Below are 25,033 nucleotides of genomic sequence, written 5' to 3' on the forward strand. Positions count from 1 at the left end.
TGGGCGTGGACCTACACACGGCTCATCAAGCCATGCTGTTTCAGCGTCCCATGTACAAAAAGTAGAGGAAGGTTGGCACAGATATTAGCTCAGGGACAATCTTCCTCACCAAAAAAAAAAAGTTGAAGTAGATGGAATAAAGATTTTAAAAATCAAAATTAAGGACTTCAGCCAGAAGGGAAAAAATAAGAAAACAGTAAGAGTAAAGAGACTAAGAAAATAAAAGGCAATTTCTGAAAAGTGATCAAAGGCAAAATAAAATAAGAATCCCTCCCCCCAAAGCAAGACACTTAAATGAAACCACAATACTACATCAGTAACAAGGTAAATATATAAAAGATTATTTAGAAAATATCAAATATTGCTTGATAAATCATTGCTTGAGAAAAGTCTCTCCCTAACCAACCCAGAGAGGAGACGTTGACCAAGCCTGTTGCTGGTGGGCAGAGAGCATGCCAAGCCGTTGCCCGTAGATGTGCAACTTGACCCTGACCACCGGCTGCCCCTGTGTCCTCTGCCTCCTCTGTCTGCTCCCACGGGATAAAGGGGCCCCAGGCCGGAGCAGTTCTGCCTTCACACACACTCCAGGCATCTTCTGCACATCTTACTTCAGGGGTCTTCTTTCTCTTCCCCCTTACCTATGAGGCAGAGGCCAGGCCTCCTCTGTGTGGCCTGTCGAGCCCCTCTTGCACCTGCCTGCCCCAGGCTGCACCCACCTCTGCTGAACAGCAGCCCATTCCTGCCCGATTCTGCTGATCTGCTGATGCTCAGGCCACTGCCCACCAAGGACGTCCCCTCCCCTCAGCTCTCCACCTCCAGACCCTCTCTGGACAGGGACCACACCTCTTCCTGCCTTGTAACTTGTACGCCTTGTGCCCCAGTGTGGGTTGCCTTCATTAAGTCTAACTGTTACCCTTTCCTAGATCTTTCTGTGACCTGTTCCCCCAGCCGCTGCACAAGAGACCATTTTATCCATCCTCCTTTCCCACTGTGCTTATACTTAGTGGCTCTGTTATAACTAATGGTTCAAGGCAAGAAGGTCTAGGTACTTTATCAAAGAAGTCTATTCGTTGTAACAGAGAAAGTTCCTCGTGCTGTTTTTATTAAATAACAACTATAGCTTTCGATGTCCAAATAGAGATTTTTTTCCTTTAAAGGTATATCTAATGAAGAATTAGCTACATCCAGATACTCAAAATGAAGCTACCTTAGGACTTCTCTTTGTTTTCTTAAAGGAAACTATTTAATTTGCCTTAACATGGTTTACTAAAAAAAAAGAAGTGCTGATATAACGCTAGAGAAGGGTTGTCTATACCTTGTGCCATGTTTACTGTTGGGATTTAAATTTAGCTGGTGACCTTTCACTGCTTTTTCATTGGATGCCCCCTCTGGGCAAGAGCACTATTATTTTGTTCCATGCTTTGCACAGCCAAAAATCCTCCTCCTAGAGATTTCTGTCCCAGCAAAGCAGGCTGTGCTAACCTGTCATTTAGTAGACACTGAATGTGGCTTCGAAGCAGGAAGAGCAGCGCTTGCCTCTTCCAGCCAAACAGTTTCTCCTTTTAAATAAAGACGTAGAGCAGACCGGTCCTGGTTACGGCGTCTTCATCTGACTCAGGAGCTGCTCGCGGGCAACTAGTGCAGCGATGACTTAGGTTTAAAAATAAGCGAGGAGTTGCCACAAGCTGCAGAATCTGAGTGGATCCTGTCGAGTCCCCTGACGTATCAAATGACTCAGCGTCCCGACCACTGCCTGCCCCGCTTAGAAAGCGTGCGAGGATTTCATGTTTGTTTTCCTTCCTCAGTCCAGTGGGGACTGCCCACCGTCTCTGCAGCTGGCGTCATCGGCATGCTCAGCGCGGTGGTCGCCAGCATTATCGAGTCCATCGGGGACTACTACGCCTGTGCCAGGCTGTCCTGCGCCCCACCGCCTCCCATCCATGCTATAAACAGGTGCGTCCTGAGAGAACAGCTCCTCCTCGGGCCCAGCGCTTCCAGCCTGGCTCTCTGGTTTGGATAGTCTTGGGGAAGAAACCAAGAGCGTCACCATGAAGGCAGCTGAGCCTCAGGGCTCTCCGTTGGCTGTTTGTCTTTGGACAAGTCGCTGTCCTCATTTTGCTCTCGTTTTCCTTATCCATAACACAGAGCAGAATTCCCAGCCTTCCTTCCTCATAGTGACAGTCACATGAGACGTTCTCTGAGACCACTCCAAACCTTAGACTCATCAAAACAAGAGCCAGACACCGCCCTGTACTCTGCTTCGTTTGGGGTCATCGATATGTGTCCCTCTGATTTCCCAGCTGTTCTAGGGGGTAGATGCTGTGTCATCTGTTTATAATTACAACTCATACAGAGACAAGAAGAGCAGGAACCAATGAAATCTGCAGAATCTAGATGTTTAGGGGCTGTGGGGTTTGTGTTCTCAACACACTGGGCTTTAGTTTCCGGGTGCCGGGAGCGAATTGGAGGCTGCAGAGAAGGAAAAACAGCTCAGGTTGTCCCCCCCTCTCCCGGCCAACTGCCGCCCTTCAGGAAGCGATTGTGTGTGATGAGATCCAGTGGGGCTGGTGTCTTAGCATCTCTTGCATTGTCTGTTAGGGTTTACATTCCTGATTCCTCGCCTTTCTCTAGTGGAGCTGTTGCGTATGGTTACGTTACTTATATATTTATTCTTTAAAAAGTTCCAATGTTTACAAAATTACAAAGCATTTCCTTCCTGATGAAACTATATATTCATAGCAAAGGGATCAAATCAATGGACAGCCTGTGTTTGTCTTAGATCCCAACAAGTGGCTCTGTTTTCTGGCTAAAATCTTTAATTTGGAATGATTTTCTGAACACCTGTGTCTAATGTGCAGCATAGAGAGGTGTTTCTCAAAGTTGAATAGGCGTGGGGGATGCCGTTCACAATTCAGGCTCTGCTTCGGCAGGTCTGGAATGGGGCCTGAGATCCTGCATTGCTAACCCTCCCGGGGAATGTGAAGGCTGCAGGCCTGTGGGCCCTGCCTTTGGGTCGCAACCGTTTAGAGCAAATTTCAGAGTGTTTCCCCCATTGAATGAATGTTTTTCTTTCCCCCGTTCCTTTACGTTTTAGGGGGATTTTCGTGGAGGGTCTCTCCTGTGTTCTGGATGGCATATTTGGTACTGGGAATGGCTCTACTTCATCCAGTCCCAACATTGGAGTTTTGGGAATTACTAAGGTACAAATATTTTTCTAATTAAATGGTTGGGCCTCTAAGCATTGATCCATCTCATTGACTGGTCTGACCACCGTGAGTTCCAAAGGGAATGTCTCCGATTCTGAGATCATCTCCCCCATCTCCCTTTTTGCATTGATGGGTTTTTGGAATGCCGGTGGAGGTCTCTCCTCCCCTGGCTGGCTCGGGGAGGCAGGCATTCAGGTGCTATCATTCCTCCATGAGCTCTACAAATTTGTATTAAGCACCGACCCTTTGCCAGGAGACTTCTAGGCAGACGGGATACATCAGTGAATAAAAAGAAAGCTCTCCCCAGCCTCGTAGAGTTCACCATCTAGCAGGGAAGACAAGCGATGAACAGAACACAGGGCAGGGCGGGGGGCTCAGGAGTGAGGGTGGGTAAGTGTTAGATAGGGTCAGGCTAAGCCTCCTTGAGAGGATGACCTTGAGCAAAGGCCTGGAGGAGGTGAGGGAGGGAGCTGTGTAGGTACCTGGGGAATGGGCATTCTGGCAGGGGGACGGCCAGTGCAAAGCCCTATCATGGGAGCAGGCTGGCATGTTGCGGATCAGCAAGGAGGCCAGTGGGGCAGGATCAGATGAAGTCCCCCAGGTCACGTGGGCCCCGTAGGCTGCCAGAGGCCAAGTGGAAGCGGGTGCCCTAGGGTGTGACTCCGTCTGTTTTTTGGGTAAAGATCACTGTGGCTGCTATGATGAGCGTAGCCCATGGAGGGCAGGGGAGGAGGTGGAAACCAGACCAGCTGGGAGACTGTGGGACTAGTTCTACGTGAGAGATGGTACTACTCGTTACAGAAAAAAATCGATCTTACGATAAAGAATTAACATGGTTTTTAAACCTTAGCAGCAGAGTCCTTCTCTTTCAGATGAAGTCTCTTGTGGAGTTACTGGATAAAGCAAGCCCCAGTGAGCTGCTCAGGTTGAGCAGGGCCTGGGCCCAAGTCCTGCTCGTTTGCTCTCCTCCCCACCTGACTCCACACAGACACCTGAGCCTGGGGCTGCCCCACGCCGCAGTCCAGCTTCCTGTAAGAAGGAACCTGATCCTGGGGTTTTCAGATTTGTTACTAGCAAATAAACTTTATACCCCAGTTTCCTTGGACCAATGTGTGCCGTTCGCCAGGGTGTGCTGCTTGTCCCCAGCCATTGTACACTGTGCAGCTAGACTGTTAGAACTGGGTCGCCCTCCGGGATGGCCTGTGTGAGTCGCAGGTCTTCCTCACCCGTGCGCTGTATTCTGAGACCTTGGGGGTGAGCCGGAGCCTTCTAGAACTGTTCGACCTCTGTAAAATTATTCTCTGTAAAATCCTTCCCCCGGCTGTCTACAAGATTCTATATCCAGATAAAAAGAAACCAGATACTAAGTTTGGTTAGTCTGGACTGCAAATCCAGGTGGGAGGGAGCAGGGCACGCACGGTGCATGCCTGACATATTAGTTGGTTCTCCTGTAAGTTGGCAGGCCCATCGCAGAGCTCAGCCTCAGGTGTGCAGATGGCCCCACCTGCTGCCTGTTGCTCCTGGCACATAGCCAGTGAGGGCTGCCTGATGGGCACGTCCTCCAGGATCCCTGGGGAGAAGCAGATGCTGAGCACGTGGGCACCAAGTGGGGCATAAACCGTGACCCTTTATCCAGTTTGCTACCATGAACTGTAGACATATAACTAACCCAAAATAACATACTAGTAAAATTGTAGTAGATGGTGCGACTCTTAGGGGAAAACAGTGTAACAAGCCCGTTCGCTTTCCACGCCCCTTTAAAACACGCCCTCCTTTAAGTTATCCAGGGTCTCTGTGAGGAGTAAGTAGTGTTGCAGGGTGAGGTGCCCTTCCAAAACAGGACTAAGGTGGTTTGGGGAATAATTGTCTTCATTACAATTTGAATGGTGCCGAAGGATTCTGAAGAGGTGCCCTGCCAGCACTATTTAATGAACTAATTGATCTTTTCTCTGAATCCCTTTTGTTCACTCCCCCCAGGCAAAGACGTCATCTGTTCAAGGACAGTGTCCTCCTTGGAATCGGTTTTCTTTGTTCTGACTGCCATGGGGGTCAGGGGTCAGGGTCGTTGAGCTGCCTTGGGGTGGGGAAGTGGGACTCAGCCGACATGTCTGCCGCTGACGGGAGGCCACTGTAGGTGGAGGTGTGAGTTCTGGGCTGTCTTCTGCCCCAGACTTGGGACAAGTCCCTTCTCTGAGTAGAACTCAGGCCTGAAACCCGCTGATTCTAGGTCTCCATCTGTGCTGTCCAGTACGGTAGTCAGTAGCTACGTGTGGCTATTTAAGTTGAAATAAGTTAAAATGAAAAACTCAGTTCCTCAGTCACACCACCCGTGTTTCAAGGGCTCAGTGGTCATGGGTGGCTGACAGCACAGATACAGAACGTTTCCCTAGCTGTAGAAAGTTCTGTGTGACACGTTGGTCTGGGCCGTTGTATTAGACGTCGGGCGTATGGAAGGAGGGTGGTCTTGGCTCTTCCGCAGACTCTGCCTCCATTGATGGCCTAGTATTTGCTGTCTTTTGTCGAGTTATGGCATTCCACATACCTGGAAATTCTAGCCTGTTTGAGCAAGAGTTGAGCTGCCCCTGCCGCCACGTGTTCTGAAGTGCTGAAGGGTTGGCGTCCACGTGCGGGACGTCCCTGCTGAGTGTGTTCCAACGTCCGGCCCACAGGGAAGGGCGCCGTGACATGGTGGGCAGGGGGCTGCTTTGGATTCCAGCCCTGACCGCATCACTTTCTCCTCGTGTGACCATGAGGAAGTTACGTCACCTCTCTGAGTCTCCATGCCCTGGTCTGTAGAGATAATTTGCAAGGCATCGGCGGTGATAACTTGACGTAGAGCACTTAGCAAAGAGTCCCGGCATGTGGGCGGCACACAGTAAGCTATAGACACTGTTAATAGATTCTCAGCCCTAAGTTTATTTCTGGGAACGGAGTGGACACCGTCTCCCCTGGCTGTACTCTCTCTTTGGTGGTGTCCAGAGGAAGGTCGTTTCTCCTCTGCTGCCTTCCACGCTGTTGGAGACTTTGGAAAGTCAGAAACACTGGATTTTTCCATGGCCCTAGAGGCAGAGCCGAAGTTCAGGAGGGAGGTCACAGGGAGGCGAGGAGGAGATTCCACGGATGGGCAGCAGGAAGGGAGATGCGAAGGCTCCCTGCCAGCTCCAGGAGGGCGGGGACTGTAGGGCTGTCTCTGGTGCTTGGAACAGAAGTGTGTACTGGGCACTTGGTTAATATTCGTTGAACAGGAGAATGGCTCACTTGCTGCTTGTTTTTTTTTGACAGCGTCTAAGGCAGATCAGTCTTCCTTCCGTGCATGGTTTTCATGTAAGATTTACTGTTTCAGGCATCCCTGGGGCCGCTTGGCCCTCCCTATGCACTCCTGACAGGGCTGACCCTGCTGGGAGGTGGTCTTTGCACAGGTGGTTCCCTCTGCCTGGCTGCTCTTCCTCCAGTGAACTCTTGCTCATTTCTCAAGACCCTCCCCAGCTCTTCAGTTTCTCTTCCCTGGGCTCCCGTATAGTGTAACAATCGCAGCAGTACAATTATTTGATCATAAGCTTGTGACTTATTCATCTTTGTAGCACCCCCCAGTCTAACAAGTGCTAGTCATGTAGTAGGTCCTTAAAAATATTTGCTGAAAAATGAGTGTTTGTAAATAAAAGGCTTCCTTATCATGTAATACAGCCAAGCATATATCAGTTTTGCTCAGTTTGCCAGTTTGCATGACATTTTCGATGCTTCCCTGCACTTGGCGGTGGTGTGGTGGCAGGAGCTGTAGAGCAGAACAGAGGAGCCTGGGCTCCAGGGTCAGCAGTGGCTGATCCTGGCTGGACAGCCCTATCTTCCTTTGCTCAGTAAGCTTCGACTTTGATTCTTAGCCAGCTGACCTGTGAGTCCTTTGAGAAGGTGTTGCAAACTCTAGACCAGTGCTGTCTGGGAGAACATTTGCAGTGGTGGAAATGTTCTACACCTGCACTGTCCCTTGCAGGAGCCACCAACCACACGTGCCTTCAGAACACCTGAAGTATGGCGAGTACAACTGAGGGACTGAATTTTAAATTTCATTTCGTTTTAATTAACTTGTAACTAGCCATCTTCTCCTCACTGTAAGTCAGAGTTAAAGCTATGTGTACCTGTGGACACTCTCTCAGATGTTTCTGGAACTTCCTTTACCTGGTTTATGTCCTCAGGGTGTTTTCCTGGGAGAGGCAGCGCAGAGTAGGGCCCAACAGTGCAGGATTCTTGAGCCCAGTGCCAGCTCCGCCTCCCGCCACCTGCGTGACAGTGGGCTAGATGGAAGTTTCTAGAAGGCAGAGATCAGGCTTAACAAATGAAGATGAGACCAGGTGGGAAATGTTATACATGGTGCTGTAGACGCCCAGAGTAGAGGAATCCAGCCTTAGAATCAAGGAAGGCTTTTCAGAGGACGTAGCATTTGGGTAGTGTTTTGAAAGACATGTCTGGGAACCAACCAGAAGGGGTGAGTGGGAAAAGAGTGTTCCAGATAGACAGGCCTGGACATGCCTGGTACATTGAGGAGCGAGTGATAAACCCCCAGCATGACTGGGGCAGGACACAGGGCAGGGAGCTCGTCAGTAGGCTTGGCTCCCTTGGGAAGAGCCGGAGAAGTGGGTTTTATTTCATGAGCACCTGAGGGCTTGGGCAGGGCCCTGACCTCCCAGATCAGTGTGTTAGAGAGGTCACTCCACCGCAGTGGAGAGGATGGGTGGGTGGAGGAAGGGCCAGAGGCAGCAAGCCCAAGTGGGAGCCTATCAAAGAGGCTCATGCTTGCTAGGTGCAGTTCAGACTGTTTGACACATCATTTCATTTAATCCTCAAAGCAAAACCACGCAGTTTATCGTTGTAGAGATGAGGGTCCTGCCATCCAGAGAGGTGGAGTAGCTTGCCCCAGTCACATGGTCAGGGCTGGCGTGGGAGCGTGAGCCAGGCAGCTGGGCTCAGGACGTCTGCACTCCCTGGCCTGGAGGCTCTGCCACCTCTCACGGGCAAGACACCATAAGGAGAGGATTCCAGAAGTGATTAAAGGTCTGGGGAAGACGGAGTCGTTGAGGCTGAAGTGCTTTGGGGTGGGTTAACTAGGTGAAGGGTGATGCCAGGAACCCTGAAGAGAAGCAGGGCCAGAGTAGAGTGTAGCTTTTGCATTTTGCATGTGAGACAGTAGGAGGGCCTCCCAGCCCTTGAGTGTGAGAGCATTGGAAGCCCAGGGCTTGAGTGCAGGAACGGTCCACGCTGAGGTGACATCACCCAGGGCTCGGAGAAGCGAGGGCCGAGACCCAGGGCCACCCACAGTCAAAGGGAGGAGGAGGGGGACGGGAATGAAGAAAGGTGGTGGGAATTTTCTGCTCTGGGTGTCTTTAGAGTAATTTGTAGTAATTTTCTATTGAGATCAGTCCTCATTGTGAAATGAGACTGACCCCTCCAACTAAAAGTTTTCGGAGTAATCCAGATCTTGTCTGAGGACATCGTTACATTTGCCCTTGGGGGTGCTGGGTCGGAATCTGTGCTGCTGGAGGACCTCTAGCTGAACACCTGTCTCTGCCCTCTGGTGTGTCCTGCAGGTCGGCAGTCGCCGGGTGATACAGTACGGTGCGGCCCTCATGCTGGGGTTGGGCATGATCGGCAAGTTCAGCGCCCTCTTCGCCTCCCTTCCAGACCCTGTGCTTGGCGCCCTCTTCTGTACTCTCTTTGGTAAAATTGTGTTTCCTTGATAGCGGGCTTCCCTCTCAGGCTCCTTTTCTTTCTCCACATTTGCTGATTTTTAGTAGGGACCATGGCTTTTTGCTGAATCCCTTCAGTAAGGTAGAAGGGAACACACTTCTATTTTAAAATACGAAAGGATGCACCTTGAAAAGTTAAACCTACATCACTCTCTGCGTTGAACTTATGTTAAAGGTAGAACCAAATGGAGAGTGATTCTGCTAGGAAATGGAAGATTACATTAATCTCCTTCATTGGCATTTCTAATTGATTTGACTCAAATACCTTCCCCTTTGAGTGGGCCATTTAAAACTGACCATTTTTACAGTGGGGCTCAATTTGATCTTGGTGTCATTCAGTTGTAGTCATCAGGGGCCAAATATTTGGGAGGGTTTCCCAATTTAATCAAAATGTTTGCATAGAAGTTTTAAGGGGGGGACCAATGTCCTTAGTTTTCTGCTTGGTCTTAAGAAAGCATAGTGTGATGTTTATGCCCCTGAACAAGCCCTAATAGAGCTTAGGCAGAGGGTCATTGGATCAGAGACCCAGGTGGTCACCTTCTGACCACCTGTCCTGCCACTGCACTGGTCTCCGGACTTGACACGGATGGGACAGAGAAAGGACGTGGTGGGGAGTCTGTCTTTGGCGGCCTGGGGCGTCTGGCGGCCGTGCCGTGGGTGAGCTCACGGGCCTGTGTGTGGTTCTCTCCAGGGATGATCACAGCTGTTGGACTCTCCAACCTTCAGTTCATCGATCTGAATTCTTCCCGGAACCTCTTTGTGCTTGGATTTTCAATCTTCTTTGGGCTCGTCCTTCCAAGTTACCTCAGACAGAACCCTCTCGTCACAGGTACAGAAAACAGGCCTTGAATCTGGGGGCAGTCGGAACCACAGCCACCAGTTCACAAACAGCTCATGCCCAGTTGGAGAGTCAGAAATTGTTCTGGTGAATGTCAGTCTGCATATTTCATTTGAATCTCACTTTGCCCAAGTTTATCTGGAAGCCCTGTGTTCTCCCCGCAAGAGCTGGCGTGTGCACATAACGTGCACATTAGGTCTTTTTTTTTTTTTTACCGTGACCCTCTCCTTTGGGATGAATGCCTCTGTAAAACCTTTGGTTTCTCAGATGAATGCTTTATTAAAATGGGTAATTTATTGAAACAACTTCATAGACTCTGAAATACATGTTTTTCTACTAGGATTATAGCTACTTTGAATTCAAGATTAACCTTTAAACTCCTTTTTATTTTAATACCCCACTGTCATGAAGAGTGAGCAAAAGGAGCCAGCTGAGGAAATAGCTATTCCTGCTGATCTTTTATGCAGAATTCAGGACTGTTTTATATATATATATATTTTTTTTTTGAGATGAAATTCACATAACATAAAATTAACCATTTTAAAGTGAACAGTTCAGTGGCACTTAAATACATTCACAGTGTTGTGTAATCACTGCCTCTTGTCTAGTTTCCAAAGCTGCCTCATCACCCCAAAATAAAATTCCTTACCCTTAATCCCCCTTCTCCCGCCCTTAGCAACCACCAATCTGTTTTCTGTTTCTGTGGATTTACCTGTTCTGGACATTTCGTATAAATAGAACCTCACGATTCTGTGACCTTTGGTGTCTGGCTTCTTTCACTTAGCATCATGTTTTCGAGATTCATCCATGTTATAGCATGTAGAAGTGTTTCCTTCCTTTTTATGGCTAAATAATATGCCATCACATGTATATACCCTAATCTGTTTATCCATTTATCCATTGATGGACGTTTGGGTTGTTTCCACATTTTGACTATTGTGAGTAGCGCTGTCATGAACCTTGGTGTACAAGTACAGGCTGTCCTCAGTCATGCTAGTTATGTTCTGAAAAGTCACCGTGAACGTGGAATTAGCAAATTAGCACCCTTGCTCCTGGGGCAGACATGGCTGACAGCCCCGTAACTCAGGCCTGAATGAGGCTCATCTAGCAAGCGTGCTTTCTCTGTAAGGCACACCGTGGCTTTCTCACGATTAGGAGCACTAGACAGCACTTCAGCACAACACTTAGGGCCCATTTTAAGCAGCGAAATCACCAAGGAAAAAGCACAAAAACACACAAAAAAATGGTGCTAACAGGACACTTGTTTACAGTCTGAGCTGAAGCAAGAAGGCAGAGCCTTACCTTGTTTGCCCTCAGCTGAGAATATGTGTGTTGAGCAACTCACGTATTTCCCTGCTGTGCGTGTGCGTGAGTGACTGTGAAAGCCCATGAGTATTCATTCTGGGTTTACAAGTAAATTTTAGTGTGTAGGTGAATTCACAAATACAGAATCTGCCAGTAATGAGTATCAGCTGTGTTTGAGTACCTGTTTTCAATTCTTGTGGCAGTATACCTAGGAGTGGAATCACTGGTTTGTATGTTAATGCTGTATTTAACTTTTTCAGGAGCCACTCACTTCTTTCCTACAGCAGGTGAACTATTTTACATCCCTGCAAGCTGTGTACAAGGATTTGTGTTTCTCTGCATTCTCACCAACACTTGTTATTTTCTGTTGGGGATCAATATATTTTAAATATAGAAAGTGTGTGAACTTCTAATGACAAGGAGGTTCTTGCTGCTTTTTACATTGTAATATCATATTCATGTGTGGACATCTTTATAAATCCAGTTGCCCCTAATTAAAAGCAGCTAAGCACTAATTAGTAACCCAGAATTCTGAAACCCTTTATCTGCGGATACCACAGATATTTTTGTTGTCTTGTTATATTCACTTTGTGATTTTTTTCAACCTTACAACAACCATCTTTTATATTGATTTTTCTTTTTTAATCTGCAAACACCATCCTCAGTGGCTTCATAGTTCATGTTAGGGTGAACTCCACTCTGTTCGATTTATCTTCTATGCACCATTGTTAGGAATTTTTCCTATGGAGATATCTTTTGATTACTGTTGAAAGTATTCATGGCAGTTTATAACATTACTGGCATAAATTTATCTACACATGCACAACAGAAGTTTACACTGTCATGCACAGCATTGACTGGTGATTAGTCTGCCCTGGGGCTCCTTTCTAGGTCAAGGGCAGGCCCATCCTGGCTGTCGCAATGACCCGGTTGCTCTGGTCTGTTTCCAGGGATATCAGGAATCGATCAAGTGTTGAACGTTCTTCTCACAACTGCCATGTTTGTAGGAGGCTGTGTGGCTTTTATTTTGGATAACACCATCCCAGGTATGTGTAAATATCAAACATGCTTATTACAGATATGAGTTACTTTTTGCCAAATAAATACGGGAAGCAGGAAGAGTGAATCAGTTCAAAGCCAGCACTGGTTAAAACTGTCTTTTCTCCAGTGATTAAGATAACACTCGCAGCCTCCTTTTGTAAATCAGTCTTTTGCTAATAAGCTTATTAGTTGTTTTTTCCCTTCTTGCTGCGTTACTTTTAAGAGAAAAAGCAGGTAAATTCCTGGCACATGGTGACATGGCAGGGCGATGCCTGGGGCACAGTCCGGGCAGCCTGCCCTCTTGCACAACCATGCCCAGTGTCCTGCAATTTGGCTTTCGTCAGCTTGTCCACACACTTCCATGAGCCTTCAACACTTCTCCCCCTTGGGAAGCCTGTCCTTTAATGAGTCCTTCCTAAGACAGGTCCCCAACCAACTAAGACCAAAAGACAGGGAGCACAGTGGGCACAGGTGGCTGCCAGGATCAATGACGGAGAGATGGGTGGAGGCAGCTGTCTCCCCACCACCCATAACCCTTGTTTCTGAGCAGGGCGCATTCTGTGCCAAGCTCTGGGTGATGGACTAGGATGGGATTTGGGCCCTGCCTTGCAGCCTTCCAGGTTCCCAGAGGAGGCTGCTGTGTACATTGTGAATTGCTGCCATGGATGCACTGGTAGATTCACCTGCTATCTAGGACGTGATGCTTATTCTTGAGCTTGAAGGTTTTATTGAGATTTTCCCCTTAAGACAACCCACGTCCAAAAAGCCTCAATCAAGAGGCATCAGTTGAGGCTGTGGACACCTGGGATGAACACGTCTGGCAGAAGCAATCACCTGCATGAATAGGAGAAAGGTGTTAGATTTATGGGGTCAATAACTAATACCTCTTTCTCTCCTAAGTGAGAACTAACTGAGAGAGAGAGACACAGGAGTCAGACAGATGGAAATGAAAGTCAGCTTTGTCACTGGAACACTGATAGGAGGGTGGCTTAGATGTAAGAAAATAATGAGGTTCCTGAATACCGCACCATAGACTCGAGCTCATCACCCGGGCTCGGGCACAGAAGGATATTGTTAGATATCCCGTGTAGCCAAGAGAAGCTGCCAGTATTCCCGTCTGCACTGGGAAGATGTCTGAAAAGAAGTCTAGGAGCTGCTGAGCCTGTGGGCCCCGATCTTTCTCCCTGACTCATCTGTCAGGGTGCAGAGTGGCCTGGAGTGTTACACCAGTGGAAGTTCCTCCTCAGAGGAGCACGACAAGTGGGAAATACATGACATGTGCAACACACACACACTAAAATGGAGCAAAGCAGCGTAAAACTTGGTGTGTCTGCATGGAGGGGGTTGCCACAACCAGTTGATGAAGGCATTGTATATGGTATAATAAAGACTCTGGGCCCCATTTTGCAAGATCACATTTGCATTTTGGAAGTTTTTGTTGTTTTTTGCAGAGTGTTTGAGAACAGATTTGAAGGAGGGAATGGTGAGAGGGAAGACTAGACAAACAGTTAAGAGACCGATGTGATGGCCCTGGAAAGCAAGGACATAGCCTGGGCCAGACCTCCACCGTGAAAATTGAGATTGTTCATCATGTGGAAGGATGGGGGAGGCAGAGTCGTCAGGAGGTCATTTGAACGTGGGGCCAGAGGAACAAGGATGGGTTAGCGATTCTTAGATTTCTGGTGTGGGCATCTGGATAGCTGATGCCATTGCTTGCTCCTCAAGTGCGCTTTGTGTATATGTGTGTGTGTTCCACAGGTACTCCAGAGGAACGAGGAATCAGGAAGTGGAAGAAGGGCGTGGGCAAAGGGAGCAAGTCGCTCGATGGCATGGAATCCTATGATTTGCCGTTTGGCATGAACATTATTAAAAAATACAGATGCTTCAGCTACTTACCCATCAGCCCGACCTTTGCGGGCTACACCTGGAAAAGCCTCGGGAAGAGCGCAAACAGCCGGAGTTCCGACGAGGACTCCCAGGCCACGGTATAGCCATAGCTCGCCCTGTGGCCCGGCCGCAGTGAGGCGTGAAGCTGTAGTTCCTTGCTGAGTAACAAGCAGTAACATATATGTTTGTATATCTGCATTTACATTCTGCATCCCAGAGCTGAGACAGGTTACAAATAGCTTTTTTGTTGTGGGTAGTGATTATGTCTGATAGGATGTCTCACTTCTCTCCTTATTTAAGCCCTGACCCCTTGCCCTTGAGAGCATTCACTGCTGGCCATGGTCACTGAACTTGAAGGTCCTGTCCTCCTGTGGGAGTGGATGTTTGAAATCCGCAGTGATTCCTGGTTTTCAGTCCCCTTCCACCACCCCGTGCTAGCTTTCCTACAAGCCGCCTCCAGGGTCCGGGGGCCTTCTGTTCCGGACGCACCTGAACCAGCTTGTTTTTTTATTTGACCTCGGCCTGAACTGCAGAGACCACCTCTGATCAAGGGGCACCAGTATCCTCCCATTGTCACAACTGACAGGTCATATGTGATTCTGTGTTGCCTGATCCTCCTGTAAGAAGAGGCCGTTGACCTGATTGAAAACTGACGTGGTTACCCCGTGCCCAGATCTGTGCATGAGTAAGATCTGTACAGATACTATTAAGATGGAAATCTGTTTAGGGGCTTGAGGGGGAAGGGAAAGTACCTTGAAATCAGTATCTGATTTTCAACTGCTCTTTCTTGGTGCCACCCAGGTCCAGGCTGGGCCAGCACATTTGATACTGGCCTCTTTTTCACTGGTAGCTGAGACATTCCATCTGGCATTTATCACTCCTGGCTGGTATGATGGGTATAGAGTGCCACACAAGGGCACCAAGCAGACGTTCGTGGGAGCCTTAGCTCTGCTGTCATGTGGATGTCAGTTATTGTCACGCGTGTCTATAATTACAAGATTTTATTCCTATTTAATGTTATTGACTATAGCAGATTTTTGAAATCAGTGTTTTTCCATGTGATCCTCTTACCTTGCATCCCTATTACTTGTCCCCCACTCCCCTTCCCCTTATTAAGAAAAGAACCAGCATTTGTAAAGCTGTGGACACCATCAGGGAAGCTTGTTGTCATGGCTTTTGAAAGCCAATAACCATTGTTGTGGTTGTGTTTTGTATTGCTTGATACCACAAAAGTGTAAATACTGTAATGCCTAATCTATTTATCAAAACTGACTACTGGACCAGAGCCCAGAAACCGTGGGTTAAGTTATACGTGAATTTGTTTTGTGAAGAAGGGAAGCTGGGGCAGGTAACAAACAGAGCCGCCATATTGAATGGTCCGGCCACCTGGTAAATTCGTCACTTGCAGTTCTATTGCAAGCCATTTCTGTGGGTTGCCCTGTTGCATGTCCACTGAATCTTGATTTTGCAGAGAGGAAGATTAGATCCCCTGGTCAAATGCTGCCTTTCTTGTTTAAGTTAAAGCAGAAGGTGGTGAGAAAAGCAGCCTGCAGGCCCCCTCTGTTGAGTTCTAATGAATAACACTAAATTCCTTCTGAAAAAAATAACGTCTGTTGAATTTGGTTTGAGATTTTTCAGCCAAAGGAAAAGCCTCACTTGATGAGGTTGTGCTTCTTAAGTATTTGCTGACCTGGTTGAGTCTTAGATGGCGTTGGGCATTCCTGTCTCCAACAGCAGAGCATGGTTCTCGGCAGCCTTGTGTCCACATGGTGCATCTCCTGCCCCCACAGCTGGCTCTGCCTCTCTGCATTGGGATGTCTTTGGCAGCATTATTGTGTCACTGTCGCCTCTTTGACTCCTGGAAAGGTTGGGGCTTCAAGGCTTATTCTGGCAAGAATACTTCAGAGCCACTGCATTGTTTTGCCAAGATCTTATTGCAGATTAAGTAAAAAATTTAGATTCTAAATTACATTTAAATTTGTATGTCATGTTTTTTAAAATTGTATCCGATGCATAGTTACTTTAGAAGCACACTGGTTAACGGTTTTCACCTCTTTAACTTGGTAAGCCCTCGAGACTGACAGCCCTCCTACGCTGATTGCTCTCACTTGCTTCTATGTGTATTTTGCTCAGCATCTCCAATTTCTCTGCTCTGGAAAAATGGGGAAAATGGTTAAACATCCCAGAGATTTGCAGTATTCCAGCTCTAGGTGAGCAGAAGGACCAAATACCCAATAAAAGCATCTGAACCGTCGGTAATTCAGAAACAACTTCCCTTCAACTTAACGTGACCGGGCATCTTCCCTCCCAGTGAGTAATACTCAGGGTACGTGCTTCAAATGTCCAGAAGCCTACTCCTTTCTGAAAGCCCTCGTTGGGCCAGGTTATGAGGAGGTTTCAAATCTGCTGGTCCGGGCTTTGTCTTCTGCAAGCGTTCAAATGTGGAGGGAAGCCCTGTACCAACACCTCCTATCGGAAAGAGGGTTTTTGCCCTTCCTGTTCCATTGGGGCCAATGTTAGATTCTCTGTCCAAGGGTGGGGAGGGGACAGGAGGTGAGGAGGAAAGAGGGCAGCCTGACTAGAGGTCCCATTGAATCTGGTACTTTCTGCACTACCTGTGAAACTCACCTTTGCTTGAGGGATTGGAGTCTCATGACAACTGATAAATCTTGTACACGCAGAATCCACCAGCCGTTTTAGGACGTGGCCTCCTGCTTGCAAATATGCTAGAGAATGAGTCTGTAATTGAAAGAAAAACGTGTTCATCTGCTCCTTAGAGTTGAGCACACACCTGAAGGGGAGGTTTTGGGGAACGCGGTGGCCATGCGTGGTCTGTGCCTGTAACACTTCCCACTTACATTGTTGGCCTGCATTGCTGGGGCCGCATGCCCACCCTGCTTTGTTTGGCTAATAGAATGTTTTAGAATATTGTGGATGTAAATGTCCTTGGGCAGGGCATTCAGTCTCCAATTTCTACAGCGACCACCTACCCACCATCTTCACATTTACGTTGGCCATCCTGATGTACAAAGTATAAGGACAGTAGATATTGCCCATATCACAGTGGGGGACAAGGGAGACCCCCCCCCAACTGGTTTTGGTAAAGTATCTAGCATGGTTCACAGAATCATGGGAAATGGCTCCAGTCTCTGTAAGCAATTTTTATTCTCGTTCTCACTAGGGAATTAAACTTAGATTCATTGATACAGAATCTTTCTTAAGAGGGTTTCAAACGTTAACTTTGAGGAAGTTTCTTGTGGTTGATCAAAGCAAGAGAAGTGGCTTAACCAGGCCAGCTAGAATGAAGCATCCTGGGTCCTGATGGTTTCCCATTTTCATGGTAACAAATTCACACATGGGATTTGCTTTATGCTGTAGCATACTGACTTTCATGATGACAACTTGGTTTATGCATGAATATTGCAGTATTTCCATATAGTAAAATAACATTTCTGCCCAGGATAATAGTCACAGTTTTCCAGGGAGGGAATGGTATAATTTTCATGACAATGTCATGTGATGATAGAATTTCTCCATTGATGAATCTCTAGTATGTGTGTATACTTTATTTACCCATGCGTATATCTTATGTCCATGAGCTAAGTTGTTTTTTCTTTAATTCGTGTCCCTGCTGAAATATTAGTACTAGCAACTTAGGCTTGAAGTTGGCAACTCCAATCTTCCATAATATTGATGCCACAAGAGTGGCCAAGCCAGGTAGAAGGTGAATAAGGAAGGATCTGTGGCGGAGACCTCATTCTGGAACCTGTGTGGCGTGAGGACAGGCGGCTTCCTGCTGGTGGCTGTGTTGGGGTGCACACTCGGCTGCACACACCAAGCCTAGTGTGGCTGTTGCTGGAAGCCTTGTGTGCACACCCAGCCATGCCCACTGGACACCGTGGTAGCCCTGCACATGTGCCTGAGCTTTCACAGGACCCAGCGAGCCGCCCCTTGGCTTTAGAGAAGAGCCTGGGGTTTCTTATGCTGTGGGTATTGTTCTCTGTCCCCTTATGCACAGAGAACAGGACATCTCCCACCTTCCACCCCTCCTGCAGTCACAACTGGAGTGGTGCAAGAATGCCGCCCGTTTTTGCCAGCGTTCAGCTTCTGCCCGTGGACCTGTAAAGCACGTTAGCGCTGGGGAGCCCCTTTCAGCAGCCTCACACACATTCCTGTCCTTCTAGGCTGTTCTTGGCTCTGCCTCGTCATCATTGTACATAAGTAACGTCCAGCGTCCTTACAATCGCTGTGTGTGTCCCCCGGCACTTAGGACCCCCGACCAGCGTTGCCATCTTACTGACAGTTCAAGGGGATACCCTTTTTCGTTCATTCATAATGACCTTTGTTTGACACATTAACACATTTCTGACTGTTCTTAAAACAGTGGGGATGCTTGTGTTTTCCTTGAGTTTTTGTGACTGACTTTGGCTATGTACCTTTCTGGGATTTTGTTTGTTTTTATTTCGCACACCGAGGGTATCTGGGGTGGGGTTGTTTTTCGAGATGTGTAATTCTTTTATGGAGTTTTTAAAAAGAATTTTCATATTGTTTTTCTAACATGGCTTCATTAAACGTTTAAGTATTTTAAAAATATGTACTATTTGGACCAGATGTTGTGAATAATAGTAGAGATAAAGCTATTTTATTCTGTATTTTTAAAACTGTTCCGTATAAATAAAAGCTCTCCTGGACGCGGCTCTGCTGTTCACCTGCCTCCTCCTTTGGTCTTTAAGAAACCTGCCGTTAATTAAAAGTCATCACCCAGGGGAGGGAAAGGGGCTAATGAGAAATTCGTTTCAGCGAGGCACTCACGTTGCTGTTGTCGGGCATCCCGGAGCCTTGAAGGAGGACCACAGGAGCCGAAGTGTCATCAGCCCACGGCCTGGAGGACCATGCAGCTCCTTGGGAGGCTGCCTGAGTGGGTAGTGAGACCTCGGTTAGAGCATGTGCTCGTGCTGGACTTTGGGGTGAAATGACGAGTCTCTTAGTGGGTCATCTGGAAACTGGAGACCTCTTAGAGACTGGTGACCAGAAAGGCCGACTGTCCACACCGTGGAATCAAAGGCTTCCAGAGCAGCCTCGGTCCCTCCGGCCGACGGCGTATAGACTGGGGCAGGAACTCCCCAGATGTGGGTGCCGGGAAGGGCTCAGAGCCGAGCCTCAGACCAGCGGGTGACAGCTCCTTCGGTCAGAGGCGTGGCTCCCCACCGGGGTACGACGCTGAGTCCAGAGGGGCTTAGGTATGTTTCTTAATTGAGAGCAACCGTAGAGCCCCCCATTTCTGTCTCCGTCCCTGGTTCATCTCTGTCAGTTTTGGCCGTCAGTGACCCCCACAGCTGCTCCCATAGGGTGTGCAGCCTGCTGCCTGCTCTGCTCAGTGTCCTGACCCAAGAGCCGCTGCTGGCCAACCAGTCACAAGGTGAAATGTTTTCCCTTGCATTATATACATGTGAAAAATATGTGTAAGTGTTAAAAAAATAATAGAATCCCCACGTTCCCACCCCCAGCTGGGACAAATCGTTACGAATACTTCAAACCCCCTCATCCACCCCATGGGCCTCTTCTGGTGCATCCCCGTCCCTCGGCAAGAGAACCACTACCTGGCTTTTGGATTTATTCTTTCCTCACTTTTCTTCACAATTTTGCCATACATAGGCATCCCTAAACAATTTACTATTTAGTTTTAGTTTAGCCTGGTTTTGAACACCACATAAAAGGAATGAGTGTGTGTATTGGCACGTTTCACTCACTGTTGTGAGATTCTTTCATGTTGGCACATATCTGTAATGTAGTTCATCTTCACTACTGGGTAGTAAAATTTAAGATTAACAAAGACAGACCACTCTGAAAGCTTCCAGAGAAAATGAGCAGAAGCAAAGCCTAGAGCTGGGATTGTGGATGTCAGGTTTTCCAGCAACAACCTACCCTGTTTGTGGAGTTAACATTCTTAAGGACTAAAGGAAAAAAACTTGTTCAACTTAGAATCTTACATCTAGCCACTCAAAGGCCCCCATTTAAATACTGCGGATGAAGTACTTAAATATGAAGAGAAACAAACCTAGGAAGTGCTGCAGGAGAAAACTGAGGGAAAGATGAGCAATAAATACCTTGGTAAACCTGGTGTCTTGGTCTGTTCTGGCTGCTATCACAGAAAACCTTAGATTGGGTGGCTTAGAAACTGCAAACATTTCTCACAGTTTGGGAGGCAGGAAGTCAAGGCACTGGCAGATTCAGTGTCTGGTGGGGACCTGCCTCCTGGTTCCTAGATGGCCGTCTTCTTGCTGTTGTCTTCACATGATGGATGGGGCAAAAGATCGGTCTTTTGGGGGCCTCTTTTATGAGGCACTGATCTATTCATGGGAGCTCCACCCTCATGAACTGATCACTTCCCAAAGGCTCCACCTCCTAACACCATCACTTTGGGGTTTCAACCTATGAATTTTGGGGAACACAAACAGTCTAACACCTGATCATTAAAAATTAGTAAGGACCAAAGGAAAGAAAAAACATATCTATAGTGATCTCAAGTTATAATCCGAGGCCATATCAACTTGACGATGGGGAAAGAGGGGATATACAGAGGTGAGAGAAATAGGCCAAAATGTACCAATAACTGTAAATGGACTAAACTTGCCAATTAAAAGGTAGACTGTTAGGCCAGATAGCAGAACAAACCCCTGATATATGCTGTTTACAATACTGGTGTTCAAAGGTACAGCTGTGATTGTTGAAGGATGCAACAAGGTATCTTTAGAAGTTGATAGCATCTTAGAAAGTTTATAAAAGTTTCTAAGCTGACAGTCGTTTCCTGAGTATTGAATTTAATACTGAACTATATGGCTTATACTTTGCGTGTCTTTAATTCCAGAATTTTATTAGTTTTTAAAAATATTTTACAAAAGTCTTAGTCTGTGATGGGTTGGGAAAAACAATTGAAACTTCACAGATAGTTTAGAAGCATGGTTTAGAAGAGACTGGTTTACATAAGGACATGCGAAATTGAAAGTAAAAGATGGGGGAAAGTCACATGGGACAAATACTAACCATCTATTATATTATTTTCAAACAAAATGAATCCTAAGACTAAAAGCATTGTTAAGGATAGGGAGGTTCATGATGTCATGGTAGAAAGGTTCAGTTTACGAAGAGGAGTCAGTTTCAAACACACGCGCCTAAGCAGCCTCAAAATCCATGCAGTATAAATGGGTGGAACTATAGGAAGACATTGATAAGTCCACCTGCCGGTGGGAGATTCCAACACTTCCTTTTGAGAAGTCAGGCAGGCAAAAACTAAGCAAGGTTTGGAAGCGACCAAAGGGCATATTTAGAGCTCTGCATCCAACAACTAGAGAATACAGGTTCTTCGCAAGCACTCAGGGATGTTTCTAAAAGCTGTTCTTGTTCTAGACATTAAAGCAAGTCTCAAAAAAGTTTCAGAAATAGGTATTGTATGGAACATTTTCCCCGACTATACACAATTAAGTTGGAAGTTAATAAAAAAGAAAATTGAAAAATCTCTGTATTTGGATGTACACAACATTGCTAAATAACTCACCGGTTAAAGAAGAAACCAATAGTGGAAATGTTCTTTAATGAAGTTTATTGCTTGTCCCCTGTTGGTGCTGTTCACACCTCCCTCTGGAATTTGGATTTTACGTTCACACTGCATCTCCCAGGTCTTAAGTTTTTTTTTTCTCCTCTAAGTTGTACAGAGTTTCACTCATACTGTGTTTTTCCGTTTCCTCTAAGTTCTGGGAGAATTTCCTGAGCAATGATCTAAGTCACTGACTGGGTTTTCTAGAATACCTAACCTCTCACTCGTGTCTTCTAGTGCAATTTTTAAACAATTTATTTTAGTAATTTTCAAACAGACAGGAAAGTAGAGAGAATAACGTAATAGTCCCCCATGTGCACATCACCCAGCTTAGCAAATATTGACTTCAAGCAACCTCGTTTCTTCAACACCCCTCAACTTTCCTTCCTCCATTGTTTTGATCAAATCTCAGACATCTCACTTCACCTATAAATATTTCAATAGTTACCACTAAAAGAGAGTTTAAAAAACAATTATATCTTTAAAAATTAACAACGTTTATTTAATAATATCAAATATCTAGTCAATGTTCAAATTTCCAGTTGTCTCATAAATGTTTGAAATAGGATCCGCATAATGTCCACGCTTCGCCATTGGTCTCGGTTGATAAATCTCTGTCTCTCTCTGTCTCCCTTGCAGCATGTTGAACCATTTGTCCTGCACTTTCCTACAAGAGATGCTGAGTGCCTCCCCTTAAACACATCCCTTTGTCGGAATCTGGGGTGGGGGAAGTACCACTTTCTAAGTGGCTGTGTGTCCTTCCGTCAAGCTGCATGTGGTGTCTGTCCCTTTTCGTGACGTTTACAGTCATTGTTGCTCAATTCTCAGATCCATTTGTTTACTAGGGGGTATTGCACTTTTTAATTTGCCTTTGGAATTGTATTTCAAATTAAACTGCAATCTTCCACGATGAGATCTTTTCATACATGCGGTTACCTCTCAAATCCCACTGAAAATAGATCTTAGGAACTTTGCTTAAAAGTTTTCTTCCATTTCGCATGTGTGTTGCGTTGGGAGGTGTTTCTTCCAATTCCTCAGAACAGACTCTTCTTTTGGACTATTGGATTTGTTCACATACTTGGTGATTTTGTTTTCTGACTGCTTATATGAAGGAGCCCTGTGTTTGTTCAATAATAGGATTTACGGTGGATTTGCTTGACTGTTTTTCCCCCAAAGCTCGTGAGTTGAAATTGAAATGCTTTAGGCCTTTTGAGTTGGCCTCTCCTTGGACTTTCCTCAGTTTTATTCCATCTGCATCCACTTATCAGACTCTTGTTTATTCAGCAAGAACTCATCAGAGATGCTCTTCTAACATTTCCATTTTATTACAGATCCTTCATATTTATGTGAATGTGTGCTCAAAAGAAAGTAATGAAAATGTACTCTCAAACCTTTGATCATTATCTTTGGGAAGTGAGGTTACAGGGTACGTTTATTCCTTTTTTTCTATCTTTTTATTTTTCTGTATTTTCTATCTATTTTAAATGCAAATTACTTACATAAATATTTTTTCAAAGAAGGTGAAAATTTTATTATAAATATTCAGTGCTATCACAGTTTAAGAAGTAGGAAAGTCCCAGTACTCCTCTAATACTAGTATAAAACATTGCACTTCCTCAAATTGTACTTGACATTAAAATAACAGTTGTAGCCAAATAGATCTCAGTAAAAATATGAAAGTGCTAAAGCTACCGCATATGTCTTTGCTACCTTTTTGTCCTGTATAGGAGGGTTTTGCCTAATAAATGACATGACTTGGTGGATGAAATGTTCCAGAACATTCCATTCCCCCTGCAACGGGGAATGACTCTCAGATGGTGGGATTTAGGCATCTGCCCCTGAGCTGTGCCCAGGAGTCTGTAGTGACCACCCGCTCACTGCTCCCCAAACACACACACCAATTGCCTGAAATGGGCCAATGCTGTCTCCGGACACACGCCTGGGCAAAGGGATAAGAAAACTCTTCTTCTATTTGAGCCCCAACCTTCCAATCATTACAGAGGCTGAGCCTCAAAATCCCAATTTATATCATCTATGAAGCAACTGTCTTTGGAGATTCAAAGATGCCAGGGGGCTATGTGTGTGTTTGTGTGTGTACAAACACATATAAACACGTATGTACCATTTATTTGTTTTGTTATGATTTGCCTCTTGGGCAGCACGGGATCCATGGTGGCCTCTGGAAAATTGTGGGAATGAATATGGAGCAGGAAGAATGACCTTCAGAGAGGTCTTGCTAGGAACGAGCTTGTCCAACAGAAGACTGTTAGGAAAATAAAAATATTTCACCTCGAGGGGCTGGCCCCGTGGCCGAGTGGTTGAGTTCGCGCTCTCCGCTGCAGGCGGCCCAGTGTTTCGTTGGTTCGAGTCCTGGGCGCGGACATGGCACTGCTCGTCAAGCCACGCTGAGGCAGCGTCCCACATGCCACAGCTGGAAGGACCCATGGCGAAGAATATACAACTGTGTACTGGGGGGCTTTGGGGAGAAAAAGGAAAAATAAAATCTTTAAAAAAAAAAAAAAATTTCACCTCGAGTAGCACCCTAGCAATTTTTATTGTGGTTCAGTGATCAGCTAATGAGCTTTGCAGGCAGACAGACCCCTGCTCAGATCTCAGAAAGCCCTCTTCTCTGGCACTGTGGCAGGGACCGCCGGCTGTCTCCCAGGATCTATTCTCCCATTCTTCCAGGGTCACAGGATTTCAGAAGGGCACGAGATGACACTTCCCAGCCTTCCTGGTAGCAGAGTGTGATCATGTCCCAGGCTCTAGCCAGTGAGCTGTAAACAAGGCTGAGGGTGCAGCTTCTGGGTTGTGGTCTGAGAGGGTAAATATTTACCCTCATCGTTTAGACAAGGACGACACCTGAGAGGGCGAGAAAATGTGAAAGCAGCCTGAACTCCTGATGAGAGAGAGCAGCACAAACTTTGACACGAGAGGAAATACACTTGTTAAATCACTATTTATTGGGTCTCTGTTGTAGCAGCTAAAACTATGTCCTAACTATTAGAGATTTTGTCAATCAAAAACAATCCAAAATTAGCAATTCGTACTCTTCAACCTAACAGTAGACCAGTGATGCAGTCCTGAGCATGCTAGTGAAATTCTGGTCCTCTGTTTTTTTCTCTGTAAAATGGAAATAATGTTCATCTAGAGTTGTCCTAGGGGTTAAGATATAGAGCCTCATCAAGCTGGATTCCAGTCCTCAGTTACTCTCCAGGTCTCGTAGGCACACACAGATATTTTTACAGTGTCACGACCACGGCGTATGTGCTTTACCTGGAAGAATTGGCCAGGCCAGAGCTGAGACCTGGGTGTGTCAATCTGTACAGTCGTAGGCCACATCCCTCGTTCCTCTGTGTTCTCTGGACTAGCCAAATCCATAAGGGGCCCAGAACTTTCAAAGAGCCTCACAGACACCCAGACA

At 46.5% G+C, this 25,033-nt stretch overlaps 1 protein-coding gene across 14 annotated transcripts in view; it reads left to right on the top strand.

Annotated features, from left to right (window-relative positions):
* SLC23A2 (solute carrier family 23 member 2) overlaps positions 1-18,711 on the top strand; it is a 142,766-nt gene extending 124,055 nt beyond the window's left edge. For all 14 annotated transcript variants that reach the window (XM_023626158.2, XM_023626154.2, XM_023626155.2 and 11 more), the window contains 6 exons: positions 1,806-1,953; positions 3,095-3,200; positions 8,786-8,915; positions 9,636-9,773; positions 12,038-12,133; positions 13,887-18,711. In XM_023626158.2, the coding sequence (XP_023481926.1) occupies positions 1,806-1,953; positions 3,095-3,200; positions 8,786-8,915; positions 9,636-9,773; positions 12,038-12,133; positions 13,887-14,119 (851 nt within the window). In that variant the 3' untranslated portion in view covers positions 14,120-18,711. The remainder of the gene's footprint in view (positions 1-1,805; positions 1,954-3,094; positions 3,201-8,785; positions 8,916-9,635; positions 9,774-12,037; positions 12,134-13,886) is intronic.
* The last annotated feature ends 6,322 nt before the right edge of the window (positions 18,712-25,033 follow it).

This window comes from Equus caballus, chromosome 22 (genome assembly GCF_041296265.1).
Source record: "Equus caballus isolate H_3958 breed thoroughbred chromosome 22, TB-T2T, whole genome shotgun sequence".
NCBI classification, from domain to species: Eukaryota; Metazoa; Chordata; class Mammalia; order Perissodactyla; family Equidae; genus Equus; species Equus caballus.